The sequence below is a fragment of the Rhizophagus irregularis genome, chromosome 2 (genome assembly GCF_026210795.1).
Source record: "Rhizophagus irregularis chromosome 2, complete sequence".
In the NCBI taxonomy this organism is placed as follows: Eukaryota; Fungi; Glomeromycota; class Glomeromycetes; order Glomerales; family Glomeraceae; genus Rhizophagus; species Rhizophagus irregularis.
Window position 1 is genome coordinate 1970111 of NC_089430.1, and position 13373 is coordinate 1983483.

At 27.6% G+C, this 13373-nt stretch overlaps 2 protein-coding genes across 2 annotated transcripts; both read right to left on the reverse strand.

Moving 5' to 3' along the window:
* Window positions 1–6156: 6156 nt before the first annotated feature.
* On the reverse strand, window positions 6157–7851 carry OCT59_011834 (uncharacterized protein; the record flags this gene model as incomplete). The annotated part of the gene is made up of 5 exons (XM_066134052.1): window positions 6157–6212; window positions 6287–6612; window positions 7060–7211; window positions 7279–7339; window positions 7658–7851. The coding sequence occupies 5 exons, from the start codon at window positions 7849–7851 to the stop codon at window positions 6157–6159; spliced, it is 789 nt and encodes a 262-aa protein (XP_065989353.1).
* Window positions 7852–8720: 869 nt separating this feature from the next.
* On the reverse strand, window positions 8721–10245 carry OCT59_011835 (uncharacterized protein; the record flags this gene model as incomplete). Its single annotated transcript, XM_066134053.1, has 5 exons — window positions 8721–8728; window positions 8800–9039; window positions 9496–9676; window positions 9763–9776; window positions 10044–10245. The coding sequence occupies 5 exons, from the start codon at window positions 10243–10245 to the stop codon at window positions 8721–8723; spliced, it is 645 nt and encodes a 214-aa protein (XP_065989354.1).
* Window positions 10246–13373: the final 3128 nt, after the last annotated feature.

The following is a 13373-nucleotide window of genomic DNA, read 5'->3' on the forward strand; positions in this document are numbered from 1 at the left end:
ACCGATGGATCATTAATAGAATTAGGTACTGAACAATGTAGTATTAGTTGCGCGTTCGCTCAGATTAGTGATTTATTTGATATACCTCATGTCGAATTTTATTCTACTATTGATAAATGGCCTTCTGCGTATAGAGGAGAATTATTAGCTATCCTTTTAGCATTAAGCGTTGTTCCAAAAAATAGCAAAGTTAGAATTAATACAGATTCGCTTAACGTAATTACACAATTTGAAAAATTAAAGAAATCAAGATTTTCTCAAACTTCACGAGAATACTTCAAGGCTAATAACAATTTCTTATGGGCTATTTTATGTAGAATTATATTAACTTTGAACTTGCATGTGGAAATGTTTAAGGTTGTTGCTCATGGTGATGATATGGGTAATAATTATGTAGATAATTTGGCGAAAATTGCACATACTGATCAAGATCGCTATATAGTTTTTAGACGAGACGCTTGTCTGATGAAAGTTCTTCCTTGTTGGAATGGTATTATTATTGAAAATAAGCTGCGTTCATTTTTGAAAAATTTATGCAACTACAAAGGATTAGAAAAATTTATTAATCTGAATAGAAATTCTAAATATCGCACGTTAGAAGTTAACTGGACATCCACATTTAGTTGTTTAAATTGTGACATAAATAACAATGAAACTTCTGTTTCTTCTTCTAAAACGAAAGCTCAAAAAGTTCACTTGTTAATTGAAGAAATTCCTACAATTGAACAGATGAAGAAATCTTTGCTTGACTTATATGATGGTTGGATGTGCCCTATATGTGGATTGTATGATGAAACCTTTAATCACGTATGGACGTGTAGTGGTCATTATGATATCATTAACAACATTAGAGATAAAACTATTGATCATCTCTTGACTTGGATATTAGAATATAACGATAATATACAAGATTTCAATGCTCTTATGGCGCTTGATATATGGGATATATCATATGATCCTAACGTGTTTACTTTTATTGACATTATTAAAGGAATTATACCTATGTCACTTTCGGATTTGTTGAATTCTTGGACTACAAAGAAAAATGTTGCTGATGTTTTGATTCAAATGAGACAGTTTATTTTCAATGAAATCTTTGAAGAGGTTTGGATTCCACGGTGTTCGCACTTGAAGGAATTTGAACGTTCGTTAGGGTTGACTAAAAAGAAAAAATTAAAGTTTAAAAGCGTTCGTTCATTACCTAATAATAATAGTAGTAATAATAATATTATTCATTATGATTCTTTAGATAGTGTTAGAAATTACATTTATTTTGGCAAAAATATAATAGAATTTTATACTAATCTTACTTCGTAGCGCCATCGTAGATTTTAGTAGTTGATTTATATAATTTTATAGGGTCAATTTTACTTTCTTCTGCAGGGCGGGCTTCAACTTACCAAGTTTCGGCTAGTGTATGGGAGGTAGTGGGTTAATTAAAGAAATGGTTTTTAGGTGTAGTTGGTTATATCTTTAATAGTTTCGTGTTTAATTGCCCCACCGTCGAAGTAGATTCTTCTGATAGTTTAGTTCTTTTTTTATTTTACTTTTTCATTTTTGATATGTTTATAAAAAATTTGTATTCGCTAACTATTACTGTTAAATAAAAATAAAAATAAAAATAAAGGAAAATTAAAAGATCATAATTTTGTGTGTAACTTACTATTAGACAGTGCAAACAATTTTATTTAAAAAATATGAAACATAATCAAATGATTTTTGGTGTTATGATACACCTAAATATTGTACTGTATAATTATCTTGGCAATCAATTTCACTTATTATGACATTATGACATAAATGGAAGAAAAAACTTTATTTAAAGCATATTTCTACAACGATTATTATAATTTATAAATGATTTTTTTGTTGGATAGTATATCTTCGAGAGAAATAGGAAATTTCTCCAGGTTTCAGCATTTTCGGAACAACCAAAACTGAAAATGGTGAAACGTTTCGCCAATCGCAAAACAGTTTCGTTTGAAACATTAATGCAGCAGGCGCACTGATGGCATTCCAACAATGCGAAGTATTTGGTTTACATGGAATTCTTTTAAAAGGTTAATTTCATTTCAAATTTTAATATTCTATCTCTTGTACTCATAAATTGTAACAAAGTTAATTATTATTGAATTTATATTATGATTAATGCTGTAGTATAATTTTTTTTAATGTTATTACTTATTATTATAAATAAATCGTAAATTATTATTTATGTGATTTTCAAATTCTTCAAGCGTTATTAGATTTTGATTATGAAGTTGAATATGTTCTAACTTGGCATATAAGCCTTTATCTTTATTAAATTTGAATTGAAGTTATAAATATAATATAATATAAAGAAACAGTACAAATGAAGTAAACAAAATTAAAGCTATATAGTCTTCGAAAAAGATTTCAAATATCTAGTCTATCACGTGATTAACTAATAGCCAATAAAAACTCATTATTTTGTAAGAAAAGTAGACACAAGCGTGGATATGAAAGGAAATTGGCAAAAAAAGAACCTGAAGTTGCAGCGGATTGAATTCAAATTGTGAGATGAATTTCGATACAAAATATTGGCGGATAAATTGCATTTACGTGATTTTTCTTTGTTTCCGATCATCTAAAAATGAAAAATCACCTAATTTTAAACGCTTATTCCGTCGTTATGTTAAAAAAAAAACGCTTATAAATTCTTATGTAGACATTTTTGAAAATCTCTCCGGTAATTTAATAATATTCATCTTGAAGAATAAAGTTACCAGTTATTTTCTTTAGAATTTTATTTTTTTAGTGTTGGAAAGATTTATAAATATCCTCAATTTTATTGTCATTTATAGACTTCTTTTTTATTTTATATCTTGAATGAAAATGGTATCAGTAATAACTACAAAGAGACTTTATACAAGAATCGAATAGTACCAAAAAAACTGATGAGAAAAGTCGCCTTAGCTTATGACAACTTCGCTTCGGTGTCGAGTATAGACTTCCGGCAGAATGTGGATTCATATGAGACAGAGTTGGTAGCATGAGATTGGTGTATAAGAAACTGTTTCATTTCTTTGAGTGGGTTCTTTTTTTGGATTGGGTAATATTCCTATTTAGCTTGATTGTGACAACGTGGGTTCCAGATGTCTTTCCTAAATTGATTGATAAAAAGTAGTATGTAAAGCAGACAATGCTGCGTATCTAGATTTGGTAGGAACATTGAGTTCGAGCAGAACCTTAGAAAATTCTTGTAGAATAAAGCTTCTTATCGCTTTGTAAATTTTATTAAAATCTCCTTGCTTCAGCAATGAATTTTACATCTTTGGATTGGTCATAAAGCACAAACACCATTTTTCCAGCTAATTTATTGGTGTCTGTAGGGAGATTAGTCTACCTCAATTGCCGCGGCATTAGATCTTCAAGACCGGGGTTCGATCTCCATTTTAACCAGAGACCGATTCGGAGAATATTTTTGAGAAAACCGGTGACCGGTTTCTAACATAAAACCGGCTTGAATATTTTAAACCGTTATTAAAACTCGTGTAATCTCAAAATTTTCGCAAATGTTAATATGCACGTGAATTATAATATCACATGACATAACTAATTCTTGAATTTGACATTCCTATTTAAAATTTAGAGTAAGTGTTAATTCTAATACTAGGAAACGGGAACCGTTGGAAGTCCGGAGCGAAAAGCTAAAACTTGCGATTTCATTGGGTGACGATCACGTAGCGGACAGAGAAATTCACGTGATTGATTTTTTTTTCATAGTGCGTAGACATATATTGTCCTTCGCTTCGCTCCGTACGATTAATTTTAGTGTGAATTTTAATATAGACTTTAATAATATAATTTTAATTTTTAACATAATAGTTGAGTGTTCATGATAAAATAATTGTTATACCTGCAAATAATTTAATTTTTATTCCAAAAAATGGTTTCAAATTGTAATATGGTTTTAAATTACACTCTGGTCTGTACTTATAAACCAGTCTTAAACAAAAAACCGGTTCGCCGAAAAAATGAGCTGAAACCGGGCTGTATAGGCGAAGATCGGGTTGAAAGCGATTTCGGGTTTGTAACCGGTCTTAGAGCACTACGCTGCAGCTTGTTCAATTTTTCCAGTGAATATTTTTACACATTTTTTGTAAAAGTTTGGTCATGAAGAATCTTCTTTGGAGGACGACGATAGTTCATCATCGAATCGTCGTGAACAAAGCAAGATCTGCAAATGCGAGTGGGATAACACGGGCCTGGTCGTTGTTGCTTGAGTTTTTTTTAAAGTGGGCAACTCATCAAAAAACAATTGGAACTAAATTTAAAACTAAGTAAGTTGCTTATTTTAATAGAAGAGTCAAATTTTAATTTGTTAATTGGTTCATGACGTTTACATTACATTAGAATAATTAGATTCTAAATTGATGAATATAATTGAAAAAAAAATTTGAGTGACGAAATTGATCAAATAGATATTTATCACCTTGTTAAATACCATACTTTTTTGCTAGTTAGATACTAGTTAAATTCTATTAATTCTCCAGAATAATTCTTCAATATTTATATAAGGCCAAGTAAATAAAATTTTTCGTTTTTTATAATCGGACGGGCCACATAAATGTATTTTTTTGGTCATGTGACACCGGCCGGGTGTAAAATTTTTTTGACCAAAAAATATTTTTTTTTTATATACTTATTTTTATTAACATCAAAAAATTCTCCTTTAACGGAATCTCCTACTTTTGTTTTTAATAAAAATTCATGATAATCTCTATTTATAAAAACTTCAGGTGAAACTTGCCCAATAGCTAATGAATTGAAAAAAATTCGCATAATGAAGGATTTCCAATAACAGAGTGTATTTTACTATTTAAGTAATTCTTTTCTATTACTTAATACAACCTTTACATTTACAGAAGGTATTTTTTGATATATAAGAAAGAAAAACTATAAATTTTTATTAAAAAAAACTCATTATTTAACAAAAAGAACTTAAAATTTTTGTTAAAAAAAAACACTGAAAAAAAAATTTGAAGTTTACATTTTGTCCAATCGTAATTTAAGGAAAAAAAAATTATAAACTTTTGCCCGGTCGCCGGGTGGAAAAAAAATTTAATTTTTTACAGTATTAAACCGGCCAATCAACATTTAAAGATTTGCTAAATTTTTTTTTTTACTGTAAATAATTTTTTTTTCCGGACGGAAGGGTCAGATTTGGGAATTATTTTTCATGAGAAACGAAAAATTTTATTTACTTAGCCTAAATGGATTTGAAAACTCTAGTGCATAGCTAATGATAATTAGTCAAAATATTATTGAGAAATAAAAATTACTTTTAGTTGTTTTTTTTTGTAATAAAAAACAAAACTCTTTACTAAAAAAAGTTTTAGAATTAATTTCTGAGTTAAATTAGGTATCATGGTATGAAGTTTTACAAAACTAAACCTCATAAACCCTAAACTTAACTTATGGATTAAAAAATTTGTTAGATTTCTGTATCGTATGATTTATCATCAACATATATACTAATGATCTCACACATTATATAAAACCGGACCATTCACCATTATCCTCATAAAACCATTGTAAGATAGGAACGAAAGAATAGCGAAAAGAACATTAGTATAAATGATTAAAAGGTTAATAGTTTAAAGTGCATAGAAATATTGATCATTTAATTTAAACTTTAAATGTTTACATTATATGTTCATATATGATTCAGGTGTGACTTGCGTGAACCGTCGGAGTGTCTGAACGTTCATATTATATAAAAAAGTGTATCACTAGATTATAAAAATATTTAATATAATAATTTAAAATTTAAAATATTATTATAAATTATTATAATTATTATTAGATGACGCTGGAAGAAAAATGTATGGGTGATATTTTAGTCTTTAATTTTTTTTTTAATCTGACAGGTGTATATTAATACTACTGTGTAACAAATTCAATTGCGTTAGCGTTGTCGATAAAAAGTAGGAATCAAGTTTTGATAAATGATAAATCAATATTTTTATCTTAGCAGATACGATCAGACTTTATTTAAGTAAAAACAAAAGATAAGTTCTATAATATAAATCAGGATTGAAAAGAAAAATACCAAAATGATCCCAATATTGGCATATTTAATTTTTAATGTTAAAGTCATAATTATTTGAAATGCTGTGGCTTACATTGTATTCAATCAACGATTTCACAATCCAGACATTCAGCAGTATTGTGAGAATTTTGATAATCTTTTTATAAAGGGTTAAAAATTAATGTAAATAACTTGAACAATTAAACAAAAAATATTTAAAATTATTAATACCTGAATATACTGGATATTGCATACTAGATATATCATCATAATTACTATAATAATCATCAGGATTTTTTGGTTTAGGAAGGTTATTAAAATTTAGTAATCTACTTGTATAAATAGCTCCAGGATGCGGTTTATTTTTTAAATTTTTAATAGCTGATAAACGATTGTTTTTTATTATTTCTTCAATTTGTTTAGTTAATTCTGTTTGAATTAATTCTTTTTGATTTTCCTTACTCTTTAGGTATGAGTGGATTTCATATGACCATTTAGAAATAATTCTTGAAAGATCCAATGCATTTGGTCTATTTGATGGGTCTGCATCTAAACATCTTTTAATTAAATCCAATATTAATTTAGGTACCTTAATATTAAATCTTGGTCTTAACCCTTCACAAATACTTAATGCTAAACATTCATCATGAGCAGTATCATAATATGGAGTTAATTCTGAAATAACCTCATACATAATTATACCAAAACTGTAGATATCAGAAGCTTGAGTGTATTTTTGTCCTCTCATAATTTCAGGAGCTAAATAAGGTAAAACACCGTACACCTTATTTTCCATATTTTCTAATTCCTTATAATTAACTGGTTTACACAATCCCATGTCAGTTATACTTATTTTTTCATCAAAACATACTATATTCCCAGTATGTAAATCTCGATGAATTAATCCTTTTTCATGAATTCTTTTAAGACCAATTGCAATGTAATTTAACTTTAAAAATCTTTTATTCAACTTATGAAAATTAAGAAGGCCGTTGTTATGTGACCTTCTTTCATTCAAATATTTTCTTAAATTCCCTTTTTTAGCATATTTCATAACCATAATATAATTTTTAGTACTTGGTTCTTGGCTTATTCCATGACATCTAACAACTTGATCTAATTTTTTATCTTCTATTATTTTAATGTGTAATGTGATCTGAAATTATTAAATTTAATTAGTAAATAAAATATCTCAAACTTTTTAACTTTAAATTAACCTATACCTCATTGATAAACTCCAATGTAAGATTTTTTGAATTGTTCAAAACTTTAAGAGCTACGAATCTATTTGAAGAAATTCTTCGTCATCGATTTTTATTAACATCCCAATGTAATATATTACCATCTTTCCAAGATGCTTCATATACTTTTCCAAATCCGCCTTCAGCAATATATTTAACTGCATGAAACCTATCATAAGGTATCCATTCTAATAATTGTTGTTCATTTTTTGCTGATAATTGATTGGTTTGAATAAACTTATCTAAATCATCATTACCACTAGTCCAATTATTAAAATTTTGTTGAAATCTTTTTGAATTGCAAGTTTGACACCAATCCTGTCCAGTATTTGCTTGTTTGCATTCTATACATTTTCCATACTTTTTTTCTCTATAATTATAAATACAAGCATAACACCATCCCATATTTATTGACTTTATTTGCTCACATTTCTTACACATTCCATATTTTTCTTTCAAATTTGAATCACAGGTTTGACATACGAGTGATATACTTGTTTGTTTGCATTTCATACATCTTCCATAATTTTGTTCATAATCACTTGATTGTTCCATGTTAAAAAATAAATTTTTTCTAAAAAATTTATTTCAAGAAAAATTCTGCTACGAATAACGAAGAATGGTTTTTTATATATTGTTTAGATGATCGATGAGGAAATTTTGTAGTAAAGAAGAAAGTACGTCGGTTTAGCGGAACCTCTATTTACCCTATTTAGGGCAGTGACATTAGCCACACCCCCAGGTAATGATCTTTTTTAACCAATTATATTCAATTATAAATTTAATACTAATTTCAACCAATAAAAATGTTTAATTTTGTTTCACGTAAGATTTTGCTTAACTAAAATATTAGCTAATATATGTATGGAACTAAACTTATGTTGGCAATCATTTGTCGATCACATATGAGATCAAATTCAACAACAAATCAGAATATTTTATAAATAATATAAATTATTGTATATTTTTTTTAAAACTATTTATGAAATAAATAAAAGGATTCATAAATTTATTATTAAATATGAATATAACGATTCACGTAGTGTACAGCTCATATAAAATTTTTTACATATATGAAATAAAAGCCGTTCACTCCGCATCATTTTGTTACGAGAATCTGAAATTATTTGCCAGGCCTTATAAAGCAAAATGTAAATAACTTTAAAAATTTTCTTGATAGTTAAAAATATAATATGTATCGTTTAAGTCTTTGATGTTTCTAACAAAACTGCTCAATTACAAACTGATTTTATTTATGTAAAGAAAAGTTTACATGATATTCTATAATCAGTGTTGAACAAAAATTATAAATACAATATTTGCTTTTATAAAAGAAAAAAAAAGAATAAGAATAAGAAATGTATAAAAAAAATATTAATAAATCAAAAGTTTATAGATTTAATGAGTGGTTTCGCATTCTATCATTAACCTTCTATAAAAATTTATTAATTAATATAAATAATTTGATAGATAAATAAATAAATTAAATAGTTCATTTAATACCTGAATATTTCATGTTTGATATATCATCAAATGTTTCATAGTAATCGTCAGAATTTTTTGGTTCAGGGAGATTTTTAAAATTAAATGGCCTACTTTTATAAATAGCTTCGGGATGCATTGTATTTGTTAAGGATGAATTATCGGGTAAAGGACTACTATTCATTTCTTCAATTTGTTCAATTAATTCTGTTTTAATTAATTCAGTTTTCTTTTCTTCACATCTGAAATAATTTTTAAAACCTAGTGACCATCCATGAAGAGTCGTTATAATTTCGATTGGTTCTGGCCGATTTAATGGATTTGCATCCAAGCATCGTTTAATTAAATGTAAAATCAATCGGGGTAATTTAATATTAAATCTGGGTCTTAATCCTTCACATATCTTTAATGCTAAGTTTTCGTCATGAGCGACATCGCAATATGGAAGCGTTGTTGAAATTACTACATACATAACTACACCCAAACTATAAATATCGGAAGCTTTGGTATAATTTTGTCCTCTTAAAATTTCAGGAGCCAAAGAAGATAAAACACCATACATATTATTTTCATTTTCTAATTCCTTATAGTTTGCTGGTTTACAAAATCCTACGTCACTTAAACAGAATACATTTTTATAACGCAATACATTTCCAATATGTAAATTTCGATGAATTAGTTCTTTACTATGAATTTTCCTGAGACCGGTTGCAATACATTGTAAGGTATCGATCTTTCTTCTCCACATTTGTAAGCTCCAATCTAAATTCATTTTGGACAATTCGGGATTTCTAAACCAATTTTCTTTAGCATAACTCATAATCAACACATAGTCTTTTGTATTTGGGTCTTGAGTTATTCCATAAAATATACTTCGAGTTCTAATATAAAATGTAATCTGATTTTTTCAATTAAATAAATTAGTAAAATAATAATAATCTAGAATTTAAACCAAACTTATAAATAATAGCTTTGAAATTATACCTCATTGATAAATTCTAATGTAACATTTTGTGAATTATTCAAACTTTTAAGAGCCACAAAAAAATTATTTTTACGACCATGCCTTTCCCATTGATTTTTACTCGTATCCCAGTGTACAATATAGCCATCTTTCCAATTTGCTTTATGTACTTTACCAAATCCACCTTCCCCAATATATACAACATTATAAAAGTTATCATAAGGCATCCATTCAAATATTTGAAAATGATATTTTGCTGATAATTGAGTATCTTGAATGAACTTATCAATTTCTTTATTACCACTAGTCCAATTATCAAAATTTTGTTGAAATCTTTTTGAATTGCAAGATTGACACCATTTCCTTCCAGTATATACTTGCAAGCATTCTGTACATCTTTTATGTTTATGTTCCCGACAAGTTTCACAATATAAAAAATCTGTATCTTCTTGTTTACATTGAACACACTTTTGATTTTCTTCTTCTTCAAATTGTTGATCCATAGCAAATAAATTAATTAGTTGGTAAATTTTATTGCTGAAAAATATTGTAACGAATGTCTATATATACGTATTTTCGGCTCAAATGATCAACATAATTTTATGGAAACTCAATGCCATTCTTGTTAAGATCTACCTCATTACTAACCGAAATAGTTACAAACTTCATTTATAGCAAGAATGAAAGAATGAAACCAATGCTGTTCTCTTAAAAATTCATAGAAAGTTTATTCGAGAAGTTACTAACTTTTTATAGTAAGAATCAGGATAAAAAATAAACAGTGTCGACAATAACGATAGATCCCGTTACGGGAAGTTCCCATGGGAAAATTAATTCCTTATTTTTTTTTTACGGATTATTTTTGACGGAATTAATTTACCGAAGGTTTTAACAAAGTGAAAAGGTTAAATTAAAAATATAATAAGACGTTCATTATGCAGTGAATGGTAACACCGGTGCTTATGGTGTCCTGTGTTACGCAATATTAGTCTTGTTACTCAAATACTCGTGACTTCGTTTAGCCATCATCCGATCCAATTAGATTTAACTTAATTATATTATCACCGAAATAATGCTTGTTAACTTATGCCCAAATTATACCTAAGGAAATCGAAGAGGGATATAATTCTTAGAGTTTTATTTAATTCTTTTAATTGAACTGAATTCCTTGGGAAATATTGCTGAGGTAGCAATATTAAATTACTCATTTTTATTTAGTATTTATTGATTTCTTAAATCATCTATTCATTTATTTATTTAATAACTTAGTTAATTACATTTTTTTATTCGTGTACAGTATATACTCGTTCTAATAAAGTTGATTCTGTCTGTTATCATCACGTGAATTTTCAAAGGTAACGAAAAAGCTACTGCAAGTGATTTAACAAGTTAAAAACCGATTTCATCAGTTAAGTCGGCATCACTAATTGCCTAACCACTTGATAATGGAAATATTTATTCTATGTTGTCTCTTTAGTACGTTAAAGATATTAAGTTAGTTGATTTCTCATCATATATATGTTGTGCCCCAAGTTGACGATTGCCCCAAATCAACGATCGGCCTAAATTATCGGCCCATCTTTATAATACCTTAAGAATTTTCAAAGCATTACTTTTCACATATAGTAATCATCGCCAATTTGGGGCATATTGAGATTTGGGGCACAACATATATACGCCACCGCCACTTTTGGTTAACTCGAAATTTTTTATGTTTTGTTATTATTCTATAGTGAATGTAATTTAAACTTTATTTTAGCTATTTTTTAACAATTGCAACAACTAGTTAATGAAAAAGTGGTACTGGAGGACGTATAAAAAGGAATTTCAGCTAATTAATAAATATGTTCTTTGGCCGAAAATGTTGATCCTGTCTAACCCTAACCCTAAAACTATACCGTATAGAATCAATAACTATGTATACAGTATAGATAATAAAACCTATACCATACATACAACGAGGGTCATATAATACTCATTATCGTCATGCCGCTTTATAGATAGTCATTATAAGAACACCAATCTTTTCGTATGATCATTTTTTTTATGTACTATAACGTTAACCTTTATGTCAGAGGACGCTATTTTTTTTACTGTTGTACACGAACTATTAAGTTTACAAGAGAAAAAATATATCGATAACGAAATAATCAAAAAATAGAAAATAGAAAATTGTGAAGTGATCATAAAATTGATATTACTACTATTACTGGTTTAAGGCGCAAAATATCAAAGGTATATACAAAGACAAATATGTGGAATTCAAAGAAGAAATCACTAAATATATTCTCACGATCAATAAAAATTTTACGTTTAACATTATTTAGCACAAAAGATTTGATAAAAACTATTCAACTTATTTATTATAACAAGAGACTATTCTTATATCTAGAAATGACAACACAATATGATTTCAGTCCCAGGTTCCAGTAATTAATAACTATCATGGGCAAGGAACTATCCAATACTTAAAAAAAATGAAATACAGCTAATGATCGCTTATGCAAATGCTTAAAAAAAATGAAAATACGACTAACCATGAATCAATAATTCCAGTTCCAGCAGCAGTAGTTAATAGTAATCATAATAATCGTTAACAAGAAAAAACAAGAAGAGTGTTTAATGATCTAAATAATATTAAAAAATAATGCAAGACGGGATTAAATTTACTGAGATCGATTACCTTAAATATTTGTTAACTGATAACAAATAAGTTTATAAAGTTTCATTAAGTTGTTAAGTCTTATTTTCGTTAATGTAATACAAAATTTTATTATAACATTATAACTTGAGCTAAATTTATAAGTTTCTAATCCCTGTAAAAAAAGTCAATCCGTTTTTTACAGTATATTCCGTCTTTTTCCATAAAAGGCTCATATTTCCGGAATTAATAACCTTATATCACGGAATTTATCAAATTATTTACATTTTCCGTGAATGGATCCGGGAAAGGCTCATTTTTACGGTTTTTACAGAAATAACGGATAAAATTTTTTATAGGGAATAATTATTTATCCCCTCAAAAAGAAAATTTCATTATCAAGTGAATAAACAGCAGCGGTAAAATTTTATGAATAAATTGTTAAAAGATTGTTAGAGAAAAGAAATTTATAATGTATAATCGTATATAGAGATAGAGATCTATTTATCTAATTACAGTAAATTTTTGTGACCGATTTACAGATCTTCGATAAACCAACATGATTATTTATAATGTGATACAAATAATAAGTATTATTTATTTCATGGGAAGTTTGAAATAAATGGACAATCCCCTGGAGCGTGTTACTCATTAAATATTAACTATTTTAACTATTTTAAACTAAAATTAGTAATTTCCCGGCTATCTATATGACCGGGAAATAACTAAACGAAGATTCCCGGTCATTTATAAACTCAGCTAATCACTCGCAATTTTTAAAAATTAGTATGAAGGTGATCATGAGTGACACTTAGTGCGACAGGGGATTAATAAATTTATTTGCGATATGTCGGATTTCTTGATATCTTGGATTTTTCTAATGGGACGAAATGAGTCCAGTTTATCGAGATTGCCTGCGTACATAAAGCCACATAAAGCACGAAGCATAAAGTCAAATAAAATTTCATTTATATTCATGATGCAAAAAAA